Below are 21,261 nucleotides of genomic sequence, written 5' to 3'. Positions count from 1 at the left end.
GATCAATGTGGATGAAAAAATCTCTCTCAAAAAAAAAAAAGGAGGGGAAAGGCGTCTGCCAGGACATAGGAGCTCCGCCCAACATCCAAACCCATTCAGCTCGTATGCCCTGGCACACCCGATTTTTCCATTCACATCAGTCGATGTGGATGAATAAATCATTGCCGGGATTTATTAATTTTTTTATATACAAAGTGTTTGCCAAAGCATATGAACACCGCCGCCTCCTCAGCTCATAAGCCTCGGCAAACGTATCTTTTTTACTGCAGAGGAGAAATCTTGTATTGCGGTGCCGCATACACCGACTTTTGTGTAATCTGACAGCAGCTTAATGCTTCCGTCAGAATGCACATCAGTGCTGCAGCTGGTTCATCGGTTGGTCCACCTAGAAGGTAAAAAAAAAAAAAAAAACAGCCCGCAACGCAATAAATTTATTAACATTAACTTTATATAACATTTGAACAGAACATTAACTTTTATAAACTTTATTGAACTTTTGGAACAGATTAACTTTTTTGCTTACCGGTGATTTTTTTTTTTGTTTTGCTTTTTTTTTACCTTTTTATAGGACAAACCTCTCCTTCCCCATGGGACAATGTGCAAAGCGCCCAGAGATGTGGCGAAGTACATTATGCACTTTGTCCCAGGTGAAAGGAGAGGTTTGCAGCAGCTGTGAGTGAAAGGGCCCTAAGAGCCCTGTGTGCCTGTCCTGTGTCATGCAATCCCTATGCTAATAGTGTACCTGTGTGTGGTACTTCCGGAAACACTCCCCTAAGCATAGGGCAGGGTTGTCAGGACAGAAATAGCGGGTGTCACGCCTTATTCCACTCCTGCTCCAGACACGACATCTTTTTCGGGGTGGCGCTTGGGTTGAGGTACCAGCAACGACATTAGGGAAATGTCGCTCGTGTAGACGGCTAACTACATGTCACGGCTGATGGTATGTGGTGTGACACTTTCCTTCATTTGGTTGTCCGTGGCAACGTGTGGTGTTGAGTGCGTGTGGTGGCAGTGTCTCAGCCCTATGGCTGATCCCCAGGACATGATTGCCACACATGCCGTTGCCCGCGGCAACAGGTGGAGTGTGTGGTTTATGTGTGTATTCCCCTTTAAGTGGCCGTCTTCCCTTGCCTTGTGTCTGTAGGGTTAATTTCCCTTCTGTGTGTGTGAACACTGGGTGTGGCTACTTGGGCCTATAAAGCCTCACTGTTAGCTCCAGTCTGTGGGTTGCTTCAGCCATGCTTAGCTTGAGCAGCCTCCTGTTATTTTACCTGCCAGTGGGGGCCACCCTTGTGGTCATAAGTTTATGTCAAGTTTATGTGTGATGTCTATTTGATGTTTTCCTTGTTTTTCTGTGCAGCTATGGATCTGGGTCCCTGTGTGTGGATGCGTTGTGATCTTCAGCTTGTCAGCACAGGGATCCAGTCAGCAAGGCTGTGGCAGGTAGGTGGAACTGGTTCAGTTCACCTGCCATATCCATAGATCTGTTTGTGTTCCCCCTTTTCCCTGCAGCTTGGCCAGTGAGACTCCTGTTCCTCCTTGTCCAGAAGGAACAGGTCGTCTTACCCTCCACTCCTAGTTTAGGGACCGGTCGGAGGGTGAGTAGGGATCCGAGGTTCCTGAGCATGGGTCCTCCTACCTTAAAGGTCGGCCCATGCAGCTAGGAGTTAGGGTCAGATTAGGGATGCGATTAGGAGGTGACCTGCTCCCTAATTCTGTCGTCCTGGCCGAGCAGGGGTTAACATCATCTGGCATCGCACGGCTGAGGATTTTCCCCGTCCTCAGCCGTTACACTACAATGGTGGATCGGGCCACGGACCCTCCTGGATACAGGAGGTTCTCAATGATCTCTTCCTGAAATTTGAGGAAGGATCTTGTTCTCCCAGCCTTACTGTAGAGAACAAAACTATTGTACATAGCCAATTGAATTAAATATACAGACACCTTCTTATACCAGCGTCTAGTGCGGCGGGACACTAAATAAGGAGCCAACATCTGGTCATTGAAGTCCACCCCTCCCATGAGCAAATTATAGTCGTGGATCGAGAGGGGCCTTTCAATGACACTGGTTGCTCGTTCTATTTGGATTGTCGTGTCTGCGTGAATGGAGGAGAGCATGTAAACGTCACACTTGTCTCTCCATTTCACCGCGAGCAGTTCTTCGTTACACAAGGCAGCCCTCTCCCCCTTGCAAGACTGGTGTTAATGAGCCGTTGGGGGAAGGCCCGGCGACTAGGTCGCGCGGTGCCACAGCAGCCAATCTGTTCTAGGAACAAATGCCTGAAGAGGGGCACACTTGTGTAGAAATTGTCCCCATAAAGATGGTACCCCTTGCCAAATAAGGGTGACACCAAGTCCCAGACTGTCTTTCCACTGCTCCCCAGGTAGTCGGGCAACCGACCGGCTCCAGGTCTGATCTTTACCCTCATAGACCCGAAATTTGTGCGCATAGCCTGTGGCCCTTTGACAGAGCTTATACAATTTGACCCCATACCAGGCGCGCTTGCTTGGGATGTATTGTTTGAAGCCAAGGCACCCGGTAAAATGTATAAGGGACTCGTCTATGCAGATGTTTTGCTCAGGGGTATACAAATCTGCAAATTTGGTGTTAAGGTGGTCTATGCGAGGCCGAATTTTGCAGAGCCGGTCAAAAGCTGGGTGGCCTCTGGGACGAGAGGTGCTGTTGTCACTAAAGTGCAGGAAACGCAGGATGGCCTCAAATCGTGTCCTGGACATGGCAGCAGAGAACATGGGCATGTGATGAATTGGGTTTGTGGACCAATATGACCGCAATTCATGCTTTTTGGTCAGGCCCATGTTGAGGAGAAGGCACAGAAAAGTTTTAAATTCTGAAACTTGGACGGGTTTCCACTGGAAAGACTGGGCATAAAAGCTTCCTGGGTTGGCGGCTGTAAATTGAGTGGCATACCGATTTGTTTCTGCCACGACTAAGTCCAAGAGCTCCGCAGTCAAGAACAGCTCAAAAAACTCCAGTGCCAATCCGATCTGAGCTGTCTCAACCCGAACTCCAGACTGGGTGGTGAAAGGGGGAACTACTGGTGCGGCTGAAGTTGGGGGCTGCCAATCAGGGTTTGCCAGCACCTCAGGGACTCTAGGGGCTCTACGGGCCTGTCTGTGCGGTGGCTGCGACGGGGGAACTAATGCACGTGCCACCGTACCAGCTTCAACTGCCCTTCTGGTGCTCGCCACTTCACCATGTTCTATGGCAGTACTGGTACTAGGTCCAGGATGGACTGCGCTGCTGGTGTATGCCTCACCACGTAATCCGACAGCGCCAGCCCCACTCTGCTGCCCTTGAATCGGATCCTGCGCAACCTGTGGTCTAGCAACACGGGGCCGGGTATGCCTCGTGGTATCAGGGACCTCAACCTCATCGTCCAGACTTTGGGTCAGACTGCCACTGCTTTCTACAGGTTCATATTCTGACCCGCTGGATTCGTCAGATGAGGGTTCCCATTCCTCATCCGACTGGGTCAGAAGCCTGTAGGCCTCTTCAGAAGAATACCCCTTACTTGCCATTTGGTCAACTAAATTTAGGGGGTATTCCCTGAGACTACCCAAGAAAAAAAGCAAGCCTGTCTTACAAATGGGAGGCTAGCGAAGTACCGGAAGCCACTGCGATTGATAAAAAATATCAAAACTGATTTATTTTTTTTATCGCCGCAGCGCTTGTAAAGTGATTGTGCAGTGATAAAAAATAAATAAAAAAATTGTCACTGGGGCGGGTGTAGGCGAACGCACGTGTGGGCGACCGATCAGGCCTGATCAGGCAAACACTGTGTTTTGGGTGGAGGGCGAACTAAGGTGACACTAATACTATTATAGATCTGACTGTGATCAGTTCTGATCACTTACAGATACTATAAAAGTACAAATGCTGATTAGCGATACGCTAATCAGCGAATCAGTGACTGCGGTGCGGTGAGCTGGGCGCTAACCGACGCTAACTACCTAACACAGGGGCCTAAACTATACTAAAACCTAACCGGCAATACTAGTGAAGAAAAAAAAGTGACAGTTTACACTGATCACTTTTTTTCCTTTCACTAGTGATTGACAGGGGTGATCAAGGGGTTAATTGGGGTGATGGGGGGTGATCTGGGGCTAAGTGTAGTGTTTGGTGTGTACTCACAGTGATGTGTGCTCCTCTGCTGGGACCAACCGACGAAAAGGACCAGCAGAGGAGCACAGAAGCCATTTAACACATTATATTTATAAATATAATGTGTTAACTGGCTTGTGATTCTTTTTTTTGAAAATCACCAGCCTGCCAGCGATGATCATTGGCTGGCAGGCTGGTGACGAAATACTCCTTTTAACTTTTGCCGGCCCGCAATGCGCGGGCCGGCTGTGCGCGTAATCTCGCGTCTTGCGAGATGACGCGCCGGCGCGTCAAAGAGGAATGAATCGACCGCCTACAGAATGCAATCCTGCGGAGGCGGTTAAAGCTGATGAGCCTGGGCGAGAGAAGCTACATAGATCAGTTGCTAATCTGCATCAAGCAGCAAGTTTCCTGCTGGATTTCTCTTCTCCATCTACAACTGGACAACGTGGTTGGTGACAATGGCAGGAACATTGTGGCTGCACTTTATTTGGGGGAAATAGCACATGTTCCCTGCATGGCACACATCATAAATTTCTGGTGCATCAATTTGTGGAAACGTAACGTGGCTTGCAGATGGTGTTGGTCATGTCCAGGGACTGTCCAGCCATTCTTATGTGACTAAAAAGGCTCTTCTGAACTCGAAGTGACAAAATGGGCTGCCTTTGTACCGTTTGAATTCCACCTTACATATGCTGAAGCGGTGCTATGAGCAGCGTAAAGAGATTAATGATTTACATGATGCATGAGACCACCACAGCAGAGCATATGTTATTTTGAGCGCAGGCAGTGGCGGCTCATCAGGGCCATGTGTAGCATACTGAATGAACCCCTTTGAAGAGGCCACCAGAGTAGAGACCAGCATTAACATGGCATCACCCTGATATTTATAGTTGTACTAATGCTCACGCTGATGCAACAAGGACTAGAGGAAGAACAACCACCTCCACAGCTTTCTAGGGATCCCGTAGCTGATAGGAACCTGGATGGATAAAGTCACGTAAAGGAGGAAGTGGAGGTGAAGAAGTTTGTGGTACAGGGGGACATTGAGTTTTCCCAGGCACAGCTAGGGAAGGAGGTTAGCGCTCGGTATGATAGATATGATGATGAAGATGATGACATTGCCCATGACCAACCATTGCAGTGGGGTCTTAAAAAACTGGCTCCTTAGGGATGCTGGTGAGTATGACAAACTGCATGCTTGGTTGCCTACATGCTGGTAAGCATGTGGTTAGCATCAAGCAAAGTGACAACTACTGGATAGCCATACTTTTAGATAATTGCAATCAAATAAAAAAGGGGAGAATTGTTTTACTGATGCCTGTCACCTGTATTTCTGTCCAGGAGTCCCGTCTCCAACCTGGCTGAGTCAAAGACCTTCTACCCTCTCTGGTGGTGCTACCCCTACAATAAGTCTCAGAAGGCACAGCAGCAGCAGCCAATTTAGTTTTTTTAATGTGATGGAAGTTTTTTAAGTGCTGTGCCAACCTGACTCATATCAGCTAAAGGACAAGCATTGCCTGAACAACCGGGTTCAGTCGTACCTGGACTGGGCCCTTTCTTCTGCACATACTGTCCCCAGACTCCATAGACTTCTGTGAGGGAGATTGGAACAGTGGCTGGAACTGGCCCGGTTTGATATGTGTACTGTCTTGTCCAGCCTCCACTGCAGGGTATTCAGTGTGGCAGGTGGCATCATCACACACCTCCAGCTGATGCCAAGGAGTAGATCTGCCAGAGAGTCATACACAGATTATCAGGCCAATGGGAGCAGGTTTGATTCTAGTCGAATTTATTTGTTCCCTCTTCTGAATGATTATTCAGAATTACACCTGAAATGTATTTCATGAAATTGGTTCCTCTCTAGTGATATACTTTTCATAATCTTGTGATGGTGTGTACAGTATATATGAGTCACAAGCACTTAACCCCTAAATAACCACCCATGCGCTTTTTTACAGCGGTCACTAAGAGGTCTTAAGCTGGGCCGCTGCTATTTTATGGCAGCCCAGTCTAGGCTCTGCCCTGGTCCCCCATGCAGCGGGGAACTGGCTCTCACATGAGAGCCGCGCTCCTGCTCTAACAGCCCGGACTGGCAGGAGTGCCAATCTGGGCTGTTTAACACTTTACATGCGGCGGGCGCCATTGTCCGCCGCATGTAAAGTGCTGACAGAGCGGACTGCTCTGTCTCCCATCCGCACCCTGTAAATGCGATCATGGGGTGCCGATGTGTGTGAAGGCTGGCTGGGGTCTCGTTTAGGCCCCAGACCAGCCTTGAGTAATTTCCAGCAGGCTATGCCTCTTTGACGCAGCCTGCTGGTCGATGTCAGAAAAGCACTGATAGTAAAATGGAATGCAATATAGAGTTAATGCACTGCATTTTGAAATCAATAAGAATGTTGTCTGTTATAGTCCCCTTGTGAGACTATTAAGTGGTAAAAATAATAATATTTATTCAAAAAAATAAAATGACATAAAAAAAAAATATCCCCCATATGTTTAGTATTGCTGCGTCCGTAACGACCTGGACTAAACGCCGTAAAAAAGACAGAGTTGCTCATTTATTCTTAGTTGCCACCAAAAAATTTTAATAACAAGCGATCAAAAAGCGCCATTTACTCCAAAATATTACCAATGAAAACTATGTCATTCTGCAAAAATCAAACCCTCTCACAATGCCACAGAAAGAAAAAAGAAAAAAGTCATGGGTCTTCGGAAGTGGCAATGCAAAGACATTTTTTTCTTAAAAAAAAAAAAAAGGGTTTATTGCAAAAAAGTTGTCAAACGGGAAAAAAAACCTATATGTATTTGGTGTCACTGTTGTCGTAGTGACCCAGAGAATAATTAAATTATGTAATTTATACCAAAAAATGAACCCCATAAAATTTATAACATAAAAACGCAGTTGCAGTATTGCTGTTTTTCCCATCTCCCTCCCAGAAAGAGTTAATAATAATGAATAAAAAAGTTATGTGCACCCCAAAATGGCGCCATTATAAACTACAATTTGTCCCACAAAAAAACAAGGCCTCATAAAGCTATATAGATGGAAAAAAATTAATAAATAATTATAACTCTTGGAACACGACGATGAAAAAAGGATGAAAAACGCTTGGTGAGTAAGGCCCAAAACAGGCTGGTCACTAAGGGGTTAAAGGAGTTGGCTCATCTGAAACAATGGCGCCATATCACTAGGATATGCCCCCATTGTGTAATAGGTGCAGGTCCAACCGATAGGACCTGCACCTATATCGAGAACAGAGCGGGCCAAAGTGCTGGCTGGAGGACTCTGGTCCGGCCACCACCAAGCGCTCTCCCCATAGAAGTGAAAGGTAGCGCACTGTGCATGACCAGCCACTGATTCCATTCACTTCTATGGGCCTGACGGAAATAGCCAAGCCAGTGCTGCGCATGCACAGTGCACCCTCAATCACTTTCGGTGCTCCGTTTAGGAGATGGGTGCAGGTTCCAGCGGTGGGACCCGCACCTACCAGACAATAGGGGCATATCCTGGCGAATTGCCCCCATTGTCTCAGATGAGACAACCCCTTTAATATAAATACACGGAAAAAGGAAGTTGTTATGGTGTGGGCCTTGCAGTTTGTTTACTTGACAGCGACAGGACTGAGATTTGGAGAGACCTCGGTGTGCACAGTGTCCTAGCTGCAGTGATGATGTTCAGGTCACAGGATTATTCTTCGGCGCTATATGTAGTTTGTGTAATCGGGAAAGGCTGCAGGATAGGGCTACATACACACAGTGGAAATGGCACACCGCTGTTTTTAGAATGAATTGAACTCAATGGCGCTATTCATGTGGCCATTTTTTTCTAAGGTGAGTGAATCGTAGTTGGGAAAAATAGGATATGTCCTATTTGTGGCCGTTTTCACTGCCAGATGGACCCCATGTAAACTAATGGGACTATTTTTAATGGTCATTTAGACAGGAGAGCATCCATGTAATCGCAGTTTAAAATGGGTACACTAGTGGAAAATGGCCATTCAGGGGTTAAAATAAAAATAAATTGCCTTATCCGCTTGCACACACAAGGCAGTCTCTCTTGGTGCTGAAGCACCTGTGCTATCAACGTGATGACATCACCATGCTCTCCCAGCATTATTGCTTAGGAGTGCATGGTGACATCATCCCACTGAGAGTGCAGGTCCTTTAGCACCAAACAAAGAGCGACTTTTCTCTACACGTGCATGTGGATGAGAGGAGTAATTTTTTCCTCCCCATGAAAACAAAACCCTACACATTATTAACATTATCATTACTGGGGGCCACCCTGGGGGACATTATTGCTAACTGAGGCCGCTATGGGGGACATTATGTATACTACATGGGTTGGTAATTAAATAAAAAAAATCATCCTCAAATAATGGCCGTTAAAAATGTATGCAAAACGTCCAGACGACCAAGAAAGGGATGCAAAAAATGGTTGAAAAATTCCCATGAAAAGCTGAGTGTGTCCACCACTGAACACCAGATATTTGTCTGCTGCTGGGAAAATCATGATGGGCGCGGTATTACTTTACCTTTATTCACAGTACAGGAGCTTCACTGATGTAAAGGGGACACTAAGGGACAGCACTACTGCAGGGGGCGCACAAAGGGATGTAATAATGTGAACAGTGCTGGAAGTAGAGTTGTTGCGATACCAAATTTTTTATTCGGTTTCAATACCATGAAAAAGTATTGCGATATTCGATACCACGCGAAAAAAATAAACCAAAAAAGCCACGTGCATTCCGCATTTTAAAAAATGGCGAATCACGCAGTTTTTATTTATTTTTTCTGTTCCGGAGTTCACCACCTAGATTTTTTTTTATATTTTAATAGTTTGGACTTTTCTGACGTGGCGATATGTAATATGTTTATTATTTATATATTTTATATGTGAAATTGGGAAAAGGGGGTGATTTATACTTCATATTTTGGTGGGGTTTTTTTTTATTTTTTTTTATTTTATTTTTTACACTTTTTATTTAATAACTATTTCCCCCCTTAGGGGCTAGAACCTGGGATCTTTCATCCCTTGTCCTATTCAGCCTGATAGATCTCTATCAGGGTGAATAGGACTTCACACTGTCCCTGCTGCTCTGTGCTTTGTGCACACAGCACCAGGGATGTTACCATGGCAGCCAGGACTTCTGTAGCGTCCTGGCTGCCATGGTAACCGATCGGAGCCCCAGGCTTACACAGCTGGGGCTCCGATCAGAAGCTGCCACTGCACCACCAATGAGGGGGAGGGGACCCTGTGGCCACTGCCACCAATGATTTTAATACTGGGGGGTTGAGAGGGGCCGGCGCACTGTGCCACCAATGATTTTAAAGGGATGGGGGGGTTGAGGGGGGGCACACTGCACCACCAATGATAATTACCCCTTTATACAGGAGGCGGGTACTGGCAGATCAGCGTCAGTTAACCCCTTAGGCGCCGCACCTGAGGGGTTAACTGCCGCTGATCGCAGCTCCCTGTCAGGGGCAGGGTGCCGGCAATGCGATTCTGCTGGCGGCACCCGCCTCCTGTATTGTGTTAAAGACTACTTTTCCTGGGTCCAGACTAAGTATCAGGCTACACAGAGCGGCGCCCAGCGATGTCCCAGCACTTACTATTAGTCCTGGGTGCCGCTCCGTTCGCCCGCAGTGCCCCATTACTGTCTCCTCTCCTGCTCCACATGCTGATTACTATCAGAGCGATGGGGAGGAGACAGCAGCTTCACTAGTGGGCGTTCCTTCTCCCTGTCTGTAGCGCTGTCCAATCGCAGCGCAGGGAGAAGGAACGCCCACTAGTGAAGCTGATGTCTCCTCCACATCGTTCTGATAGTAATCAGCAGCATGTGGAGCAGGAGAGGAGACAGTAATGGGGCACTGCGGGCGAACGGATCGGCGACCAGGAATAATTGTGAGTGCTGAGACATCGCTGGGCGCCGCTCTGTGTGGGAATAGTCCTATCATTGGTGGCGCAGTGCGACCGCCCCTCTCTTCTCATTTGTGGCGCAGTGCGCCCGCCCCTCCTCCGCCCCTCTCTTCTCATTGGTGGCAGCGGCAGCAGCACAGGGGGGAGGAGGGAGGAGGACAGCTTCCTTCTCCCCGTGCTGCTAAGAGAACATGACTGCGCCGATAGCAGCGCGCTCATGTTCAGAGATACTAGACTGCGCAGAAGCGCAGCCCAGTATCGAAAAAACTGAAATCCCGGTATCGTATCGATACCGGGACAAAAGTATCGATTGGGTATCAAAATTTCGATACCCGCAACAACCCTAGCTGGAAGGTGTGTTGTCCAACTTCAGGTACATCAGATGGGTGAGACAGATAAAATTCAGAGAGTGGCAGTAGTCTCTGCAAAGCATAGTTTGCTGAGACATTTCTGTAGACATTTTCTGGGCTGGATTTTACTTGGACTGGTGGCTAGGCTTGGTAGAGGGAGTTCCCAGTCCACACCCTTCCAATACGGGTTTTCCTTTCTACCTGAGGTGATCAAAGGTGAGGCCTGCTGTAATCAGGCTTGCATAAAGCGCCTCAGAGTAGGTCAGTCCGAGGAGGGAGAGCGAGACTGTTTTGTGAAGCAGAGGCTCTGTGTGTGGTCTGAGTCAGGAGGACTGAGGGTCACAAGGCTTTGAATAGCCTGAGGTTTGGATGACCTAGCGACACCTAAAGAACGAGGGTTGCACGCCCAACGTCTGGAGGACTACTGGGCCACACTCCCCCCAAAAGGTACTGGAGTTGCCACAGCCTTGAGGCTGCAGTATTGATGTTGGCTGAGGAAAGACCCATATGTTGTCCATGTGTGAACTGAGCTCTATGAGTGAGGTAGGGACGTATTGTGTTTAGGTAGCACCTAGACGGGCAGGCGTTTATTTGTGTTTTAAGTGTTGGCGGTGCGGGAACCTCACCCCACCCAGTGATGTATAATTGGACTATCCTTTATAAGAAGACTATTAAAATAAATGCAGTTTGGACATGAAAATATGTTGTCTGGTGAGATATCTGAGTGTGACCCCCTGAAAAGAGACGATCCCTTACAGGGGGCATAACTACTGTGTAGGGGCACTTAGGGGGCATAACTGCTGTTTAAAGACATCAAGAAGACATTTTACTGAGTGGGGGCACTTAGGGAGCATCAATACTGTGAAGAGGGCACTAAGAGGGAATTCCACTGTGAAAGGGACACTGAGGGGAGATAACTATTGTGTGGGGCACTAAGAGGGGATTTGTCGCCTATTATCCAGCGCTAGGAAATGTTTTATTTATATATCTTTTAAATGACTGACTTGGTGGGGGTTGCAGGGAAGTTGCTCAAGGTGGGAGCCAGCATTCTCTAGTTATGCCCCTTGGTCTACTATTAGATTGTGGTCTGTTTGTCCATCACAGTTTTAGTCAGTTGATATTCTAATTGTGTGCTATACTTTGTACTTTCTGTGGATTTTTTATTGGAAAAGTTATAAAACTTCAATACAATTTTAATGTTATTCATCAATAATAAAATTTGTTTTGTTCTTGGCAGATGACTGTACCAGGAACTTAGAGAAACATCTGGTATTTGCAGATTTTGAAGTAGATGATTGTGGTATCACACGAGATACATTTGAAGAGCATGCCAATATGCAAGATATACCTTCATCCAATCACAGCAACAATGCATCATTTGATTATTTTAAACAGGTCCGATCTTCTGATTCATCACAGACTGTAACACAGAATAAAAGCCACAGAAGAAGTGCTAAACATCAAACAGCTCACGTAAAAGAGAAGCCATTTTCATGTTCAGAATGTGGGAAATCTTTTAAATGTAAATCAGGTCTTAATAGACATCAGACAGTTCACACAGGGGAGAAGCCATTTTCATGTTCAAAATGTGGGAAATGTTTTAAACATAAATCAGCTCTTGTTGTACATCAGAGAAATCACACAGGGGAGAAGCCATTTTCATGTTCAAAATGTGGGAAATGTTTTAGCCGTAAATCACATCTTGTTGTACATCAGAGAAATCACACAGGGGAGAAGCCATTTTCATGTTCAGAATGTGGGGAATGTTTTAAACATAAATCAACTCTTGTTGTACATCAGAGAAATCACACAGGGGAGAAGCCATTTTCATGTTCAAAATGTGGGAAATGTTTTAGCCGTAAATCATATCTTGTTATACATCAGAGAAAACACACAGGGGAGAAGCCATTTTCATGTTCAGAATGTGGGGAATGTTTTAACCAGAAATCAGCTCTAGTTGTACATCAGAGAAATCACACAGGGGAGAAGCCATTTTCATGTTCAGAATGTGGGAAATGTTTTAAATGTAAATCAAGTCTTGATAAACATCAGACAGTTCACACAGGGGAGAAGCCATTTTCATGTTCAAAATGTGGGAAATGTTTTAGCCGTCAATCATATCTTGGTAAACATCAGAGTAAACACACAGGGGAGAAGCTATTTTCATGTTCAGAATGTGGGAAATGTTTTAGCCGTAAATCATATCTTGTTACACATCAGAGTAAACACACAGGGGAGAAGCCATTTTCATGTTCAGAATGTGGGAAATGTTTTAGCCGTAAATCATATCTTGTTACACATCAGAGTAAACACACAGGGGAGAAGCCATTTTCATGTTCAGAATGTGGGGGATGTTTTAGCCGTAAATCATATCTTGTTATACATCAGAGAAAACACACAGGGGAGAAGCCATTTTCATGTTCAGAATGTGGGAAATGTTGTAACCAGAAATCAGCTCTTATTGTTCATCAAAGAATTCACATAAGGGAGAAGCCATTTTCATGTTCAGAATGTGGGAAATGTTTTAAATGTAAATCATATCTTCTTATACATCAGAGAAAACACACAGGGGAGAAGCCATTTTCATGTTCAGAATGTGGGAAATGTTTTATCCAGAAATCATCTCTAGTTGTACATCAGAGAAATCACACAGGGGAGAAGCCATATTCATGTTCAGAATGTGGGAAATGTTTTACATGTAAATCAAATCTTGTTATACATCAGAGAAAACACACAGGGGAGAAGCCATTTTCATGTTCAGAATGTGGGAAATGTTTTATCCAGAAATCATCTCTAGTTGTACATCAGAGAAATCACACAGGGGAGAAGCCATTTTCATGTTCAAAATGTGGGAAATGTTTTAAACATAAATCAGCTTTTGTTGTACATCAGAGAAATCACACAGGGGAGAAGCCATTTTCATGTTCAGAATGTGGGAAATGTTTTAACCAGAAATCCTATCTTGTTATACATCAGAGAAAACACACAGGGGAGAAGCCATTTTCATGTTCAGAATGTGATATGTGTTTCAAACATAAAATATCTCTTGTTAATCATCAAAAAAAACACATATAAGAGAAGCCATCTTCATGCTCAGCCCGTTAGTGACCTCCTCCTTTATGCGGTTTTATGGTGGTCACTAACTGGCTTTATTCCTTCAGATCCTCCTTTGCCTGTATTTTATTGCATCTGAATTTCTCCAGTAAAGAAGCACACTGGTTTACTCCAGACCCTGACTCTATGGACTTAATTCCCATTGGGGTGCATCTTACCATCCCTTCTGGAGAGCAGCAACAAATGGTGACACTTCAACGGAGTCTAGGGGCAGAGGCGGCTCTAGACTTTGTGAGGCCTTAGGCAAAACTTGAACATGAGGCCCCCACAAACACAAGGTATGCAAGCGATAATAAAGATCAACTACAAACAAAAACACTTGGTATAGTATCCTTAGTCTGTCTATTAAATGTGCAATACATTTGTCAGCATTGTTTTAAGGGAAAATAAATGCAGAGCCTGTCAGCCGCCACAAAACAATCTGGTAGTGCCTCTCCCGAGTCGGAAGGGGCACTTCCAAATAGTTTTGTGGCGGTGGACAGAAAATAATGTGGTGCTTATAGAACAGACTACACAGTGTAGAGGTATATTGTGTGGCACAGTGTAGCGGTATACTGTATATTGTGTGGCACAGTGTATGCTATATGTGTATAACAAACATATTTCACATGAAAACTTACAATTACTTGGCTTCGCCCTTGGGGATTTCGGACACTACTTCAACACTTTGGCTGGAGGGCTCGGTGGAGCTGATGTATTTTTTATTTTTTTTCAAATATCTTTTTATTAAGTTTTAGAGATTCCATACAATGGCAAGCAAATTACATATGTCAGACAATTTTCGAAGGCATAACATCATCCTCCTTTCACTGTTACATTTCACCAAAGTACAGTAAAAATCAAGTCAAACAGTACATTCAGAATCTCATTTTTAATTTTCTCCCCCCCCCCCAGTAAACTGGTATAACCCCTTTCCTCCTCCCCCCCCCCCAACCTTTCCGATGAAGATCTGTTGTTCTGTAAATATCCCGAGAGAGCCCTATCATCACTATCCCTTTTGATCACCCAAATATTTGGCCTCCAAATGAGACTCAGAGTGGCTTCTGAGCCTTATCTGACTACTCGCAATGGACCTAGGCCTCCCTTTAGATCTTCCTTTAGATACCATGCTGTCAATTTGAATGGGCTCATAATTTTCATGAAATCTGTGTCTGGGACATACGATAAGATAAACATTTTCCAGGTCCGGAACCAACTCCTTCCAAGCGCCTCTTTGCAGTTTAATGCCTCTAGCCATTCCAAATGAAATAGTTTGCCCATTTGTACTACAACCATTGCAATAGTGGGAACCTCAGTTGATAGCCATAGCTGAAGCAAACACCTTTTAGCAACCATAAATAGTTTGTGACCCACCAATGGTATTTTAGAAAGATCATCTCCCTTTTCCCCCAATATTTGGGCATCTGACTGAATATTAGTGGAGCTGATGTATTTTATCCTAATGAGAAAGATTTCATAATAAGGATTTGGAGAAGGGGCAGTGGGGTCACAGAGCAGGGAGAGGCTGGTGCTGCTACTAGGGGGTCATACCATGGGGAAGTAATAAAGCCCACCATACTGCCCCCCCAGTAGTAATAATTCTCCTTATAATAGACAGTGCCAAAATACCCCCTTGTAATGCCCCCAATCATACTAATGTTCCCATAGTGCCTCCATAATGTGCCAGTTTAAAATACTCTATATAGTGCCCCCATTGTGCTCCTCTCCCCCATTCCTCCTAGTGCCCCGATAATGTACCAGTATAAAATGCCGCTATATAGTGCCCCAGTAGATGCCCTCAGTATCCCCCATAATTTGCAAGCATAAAATACCCCTTTTTAGTGCCCCCCGTAGATGACCCATAGTACTCCTCTCCCCCCTTCCCCATAGCACCCACCATAATGTGTCCCAGTATAAAATGCCACTGTACAGAGCCCCCCATATAACATACCCCTTCTTTGTGGCCTCAGTAGATGCCCCTATAGTGCCCCCCAATAATGTGCCAGTAAAATGTGCCCCCATAGATGCCCCTTAATTATGTACCAGTAAAAAGTGCCCCCAGATTTAATGTCACATTTCTCCCCTCCATGGCAGCACATCTACCCCCTCCCCATGGCACAATGACATTTCTCCCCCTCCATGGCAACACATCTATTCCCTCCCCATGGCACAATGACATTTCTCCCCCTCCATTGCAGCAAATCTCTCCCCCCATGACACATTTCTCCCCCTCCATGGCAGCATATCTCTCCCCCCCCCATGGCACATTTCTGCCTCTCCATGGCAGCACATCTTCAGCCCCCCACCCCCCCCAACTCCAGTGGCACATTTTTCCCCTCCATTGCACAGACAGAGCGCACTCACAGTGACGGTACTCAACATTCAACAGCTCCAGTCAGACTCCCTGCTTCGCGCTGCCACTCGCCGGCCAGTCACCCCGCCACTCCCTTCACGTGACATCGCTGAACTGCTGCATTGCCTGCGTGATGAGGGCCTCTGCACGGGCACACGCAGGTTGGGCAGGCGCCTTGCGCAGCGCAAGTTCAGTAAGTTTGGACAGGACGACGGGTGAGAAATAATTTTCTTTACAGGGAGGCAACCGGCTGGCCCGCAAGGCCCCCACCAGCGCGAGGCCTTGGCCGGTGGCCTAATGGATTTGCCGGCTCTGTCTGGGGGACACAGAGTTGCAGCACTATTGCAGTGCCAGGTATCAGACCCCTCAATCTTATTCAATCTGATAGTTATGGCCTATCCTGATAATAGGCCATCAAGAAAACCGCTTTAATGACATATGCATTTATTTAGAGCATATGGTTGTTTAATGGACCAATCTTAAAGGGGTTGTCTGGGTTCAGAGCTGAACAGACATATCTCCTTCTTCATCCAGGCAGCCCCTCTGAGGGGAGCATCCGACATTTATCGCGCAGGACAAGACTTTTTCTGCAGATTCAGTGACATTACGGGGTTTCTGCTAGGCGGAGGCTTCTGCCTAGCAGCTTTGCAGGTGACGTCACCGGCACTAATGGGCAGGCTTTAGCGCTGCCCTAGCCTGTAAAACAACTGAGAAGCCTCCGCGTAGTAGTGTAAAAATGTAACAAAAAAAAACAAAACATGAAATGCTCTGATGCTCATCTCAGAGGGGCTGCCTGGGTGAAAAAGGGGATATGCCCGGATTTAGCTCTGACCCCGGACAACCCCTTCAATCTATTTATTGTGCTGCCTACCTAATTTTTGCAACTTTATTTTACATGACGCATGGGGCTTTTTATTAATATGTTTTTCAGAGATTTATTTCCTTTTTAATTCAAACTCATGCTCCTTATTCTTTAAAGGGAACCTGTCACCTCCAACAACCATCCCAAGCCGGCAGCAGTACCCTAGCGTAGCCAGCAGCATGTTTGTAACGATCATTTTCTTCCTGCAGGCAGATGAAGCAAAAGCTGTAAAAACATTCTTTAATCCCCTGCCGCTGCGCTTCTCTAGTCAGGCCTGAAGTCACGGGGGCAGCGGCCTCCTTGCTTCAAGTCATAGTAACCATGCCCCCTTCCCTGCCCCTTCACTGTGACTGACAGCCGGCAGTTCAGCAAAGCCAGCCGAACTGTCGTGCATAAGTGCTGTCAATCACAGCGAAGGGGCAGGGAAGGGGGCATGGTTACTATGACTTGAAGCAAGGAGGCCGCTGCCCCCGTGACTTCAAGCCTGACTAGAGAAGCGCAGCGGCAGGGGATTAAAGAATGTTTTTACAGCTTTTGCTTCATCTGCCTGCAGGAAGAAAATGATCGTTACAAACACGCTGCTGGCTACGCTAAGGTACTGCTGCCGGCTTGGGACGTTTGTTGAAGGGCAATTCGGGAGTCTTATGTGTCTTAGGTTCTGAGCCACCTGAGTTTGTAAAGGCCCACTCTACTCGAGCGGTGGCTACTTCCTTTGCAGAAAGAAGCTCGATTCCATCTGTAAATCAGCTTCCTGGAGTTCTATCTCCACTTTTATCTTACACTATAGAGTGGATTCTTGGATAGAGATGTTCCTCATTTGGTCGGACAGTGATATCCTCCACCAGGCATGAGAGCCCTCCCTTGGGGGTTTCTACTTGCTAATCCCCATCTGTGCCACTGGTTAGGACGTAAGGGAATCGTTAATTTCTAACTATAATTTGTTTTCCCTTAGTCCTAACAGTGGCACACAAATTCCCCCCCCCCCACCCCCTTAGTTATTGGTTGTTAAATTGTTATACATTATTGTTGCTTATTTCTACTTGTAACTACACAAGGGAACTGGGGGTGATCCCCCTCTTCATTAGAGGTGGGAGGGTCTAGTCAATTATTTAAGTGTCAATAAAATTTCCACCTGTCCTACCAGTCCACGGGGTCGGAATACCCCATCTGTGCCACTGTTAGGACTAAGGGAAAACAAATTATCGTTAGAAATTAACGATTCTCACATAAACAGAGCAGATAAACCTGGTCATGTGATCTCCATGACTCCTCCCACACCTGATCACATGGTCATGACATCATCACAGGTCCTGTACCTTCTCCTGGAGCCCGAATACTGCATGGTGGTACAGCCCAGGAGGCCCCATAGTGACGGATTGTCAGAGGAGGACACGCCTGCCCCCAGGTAAGTGGAACACTCATCACATCCACACATATAAGGCACCACAGCCACAGATACACTGCTCCATCCGCCCTTAAGGCCAAGTTCACACTTCATAAATCACTGTGAAAGGTGCACCACAATGATATGCAACTGGCTACTCCCTCAAACTGATGTTAGGAACTGAGACTTTAGTCAATGTATTCCTGTGAAGAACACATCGGAGCCCTTTTGCACCACTGGTAAGGTATCAGTGTGGCATGGGCTCCTATTACTAGACTACCTATGGTGTGTGAACACGGTCTTAGAGACGTGGACTGGAGCAGGGGCGTTATATAGAACACCGAACCAGCAGATCTCAGAGACGTGGACTGGAACAGGGGGCGTTATATAGAAGACATATCCAGGAGATCTCAGAGACGTGGACTGGAGCAGGGGGCGTTATATAGATGACATATCCAGGAGATCTCAGAGACATGGACTGGAACAGGGGGCGTTATATAGAAGACATATCCAGGATATCTCAGAGACGTGGACTAGAGCAGGGGGCGTTATATAGAAGACATATCCAGGAGATCTCAGAGACGTGGACTGGAGGAGGGGGCGTTATATAGAAGACATATCCAGGAGATCTCGGAGACGTGGACTGGAGGAGGGGGCGTTATATAGAAGACATATCCAGGAGATCTCGGAGACGTGAACTGGAGCGGGGGGCGTTATATAGAAGACATATCCAGGAGATCTCAAAGACGTGGACTGGAGGAGGGGGCGTTATATAGAAGACATATCCAGGAGATCTCAGAGACGTGGACTGGAGCAGTGGGTGTTTATATAGAAGACATATCCAGGAGATCTCAGAGACGTGGACTGGAGCAGTGGGTGTTTATATAGAAGACATATCCAGGAGATCTCAGAGACGTGGACTGGAGCAGGGGGCGTTATATAGAAGACATATCCAGGAGCTCTCAGAGACGTGGACTGGAGTAGGGGGCGTTATATAGAAGACATATCCAGGAGATCTCAGAGACGTGGACTGGAGGAGGGGGCGTTATATAGAAGACATATCCAGGAGATCTCAGAGACGTGGACTGGAGCAGTGGGTGTTTATATAGAAGACATATCCAGGAGATCTCAGAGACGTGGACTGGAGCAGAGTACTGGAAAATTCAACCTTTTCTAAAAATCACTAAAAACATGACTGGATAAAATGAGTGTCACTACAAGAAGAGGATCACACCCCCAAGGATATATAAATACAGGACACGAGGCTGAAGTTGGTTTCTTATTCAAAAGTTGCAGTGAGTGTCCCGAGGGGAAATCAGGTGAAAGCGGCATTAAAATACAAATGACAGGCACAAAATGAGCAGAATGAAATGGATTCGGGCACTGATCTCACACTGGTGACATACAGAGGGTGGTGCCCGCACCATATGCAGGGGAGTTCAGCCCAAACAGGTTCTGGGCACAAGAACTGGCAGCAAAGTGAACAGACGGATTTCAATAAGTAACTGGTGTTTTTAAAGGGTTAAATGAATTTGGGCCGGGCTGAACTGAAATGTATATGATGTGGGGCATCACCCTCTGTGTGTTGGCAGTGTGAGATCAGTGGACGATATTACACTTTTATATACCCTGCACATGTAGAGGCACACATTAAATTTTTATTTACATTTAGTCAGAGACTACTAATTGCCTACTCTTGACATGTGCATTCTTTATTGTCAATGTTTGATAATGTTCGCTAAAATTTAACTTTGATCAGTGGCCGAATTCATTTAACACTGTGGATGTCACTGTTATGGGGGGGCGCTGTGGATGTCACTGTTATGGGGGCGCTGTGGATGACATTGTTATGGGGGCGCTGTGGATGACATTGTTATGGGGGGGCGCTGTGAATGTCACTGTTTTGGGGGCGCTGTGGATGTCACTGTTATGGGGGGCCGCTGTGGATATCACTGTTATGGGGGGCGCTGTGGATGTCACTGTTATGGGGGGCGCTGTGGATATCACTGTTATGGGGGGTCGCTGTGGATGTCACTGTTATGGGGGGCGCTGTGGATGTCACTGTTATGGGGGGGCGCTGCGGATGCCATTGTTATGGGGGGGCGCTGTGGATATCACTGTTATGGGGGGCGCTGTGGATGTCACTGTTATGGGGGGCGCTGTGGATGTCACTGTTATGGGGGGCGCTGTGGATGTCACTGTTATGGGGGGGCGCTGTGGATATCACTGTTATGGGGGGCGCTGTGGATGTCACTGTTATGGGGGGCGCTGTGGATATCACTGTTATGGGGGGTCGCTGTGGATGTCACTGTTATGGGGGGCGCTGTGGATGTCACTGTTATGGGGGGGCGCTGCGGATGCCATTGTTATGGGGGGGCGCTGTGGATATCACTGTTATGGGGGGCGCTGTGGATGTCACTGTTATGGGGGGCGCTGTGGATGTCACTGTTATGGGGGGCGCTGTGGATGTCACTGTTATGGGGGGGCGCTGTGGATGTCACTGTTATGGGGGGCGCTGTGGATATCACTGTTATGGGGGGCGCTGTGGATATCACTGTTATGGGGGGCGCTGTGGATGTCACTGTTATGGGGGCGCTGTGGATGACACTGTTATGGGGGGACGCTGTGGATGACATTGTTATGGGGGCGCTGTGGATGACATTGTTATGGGGGGCGCTGTGGATGTCACTGTTAGGGGGGGGCGCTGTGGATGACATTGTTATGGGGGCGCTGTGGATGTCACTGTTAGGGGGGGCGCTGTGGATGACATTGTTATGGGGGGCGCTGTGGATGTCACTGTTATGGGGGCGCTGTGGATGTCACTGTTATGGGGGAGCTGTGGATGTCACTGTTAGGGGGGGAGCTGTGGATGTCACTGTTATGGGGGGGGGGGCGCTGTGGATGTCACTGTTATGGGGGCGCTGTGGATGTCACTGTTATGGGGGCACTGTGGATGTCACTGTTTTGGGGGCGCTGTGGATGTCACTGTTTTGGGGGCGCTGTGGATGTCACTGTTTTGGGGGCGCTGTGGATGTCACTGTTATGGGGGCGCTCTGGATGACATTGTTATGGGGGTGCTGTGGATGTCACTGTTATGGATGGCCAGTTTGAAGCCGGTAATTCTGCTAGTAGATGATAAATATGATATCAACAGACATCAAAAAGATATAGAA

At 46.8% G+C, this 21,261-nt stretch overlaps 1 protein-coding gene across 4 annotated transcripts in view; it reads left to right on the top strand.

Annotated features, from left to right (window-relative positions):
* LOC122940408 (oocyte zinc finger protein XlCOF22-like) overlaps positions 1–13,795 on the top strand; it is a 43,116-nt gene extending 29,321 nt beyond the window's left edge. For all 4 annotated transcript variants that reach the window (XM_044297075.1, XM_044297076.1, XM_044297074.1 and 1 more), the window contains one exon: positions 11,634–13,795. In XM_044297075.1, coding sequence (XP_044153010.1) covers positions 11,634–13,471 — 1,838 coding nt within the window. In that variant the 3' untranslated portion in view covers positions 13,472–13,795. The remainder of the gene's footprint in view (positions 1–11,633) is intronic.
* The last annotated feature ends 7,466 nt before the right edge of the window (positions 13,796–21,261 follow it).

This window comes from Bufo gargarizans, chromosome 6 (genome assembly GCF_014858855.1).
Source record: "Bufo gargarizans isolate SCDJY-AF-19 chromosome 6, ASM1485885v1, whole genome shotgun sequence".
Taxonomy (NCBI): Eukaryota; Metazoa; Chordata; class Amphibia; order Anura; family Bufonidae; genus Bufo; species Bufo gargarizans.
The sequence above is the reverse complement of the archived record's forward strand: the minus strand, read 5'-3'. Positions and strand labels throughout refer to the sequence as shown.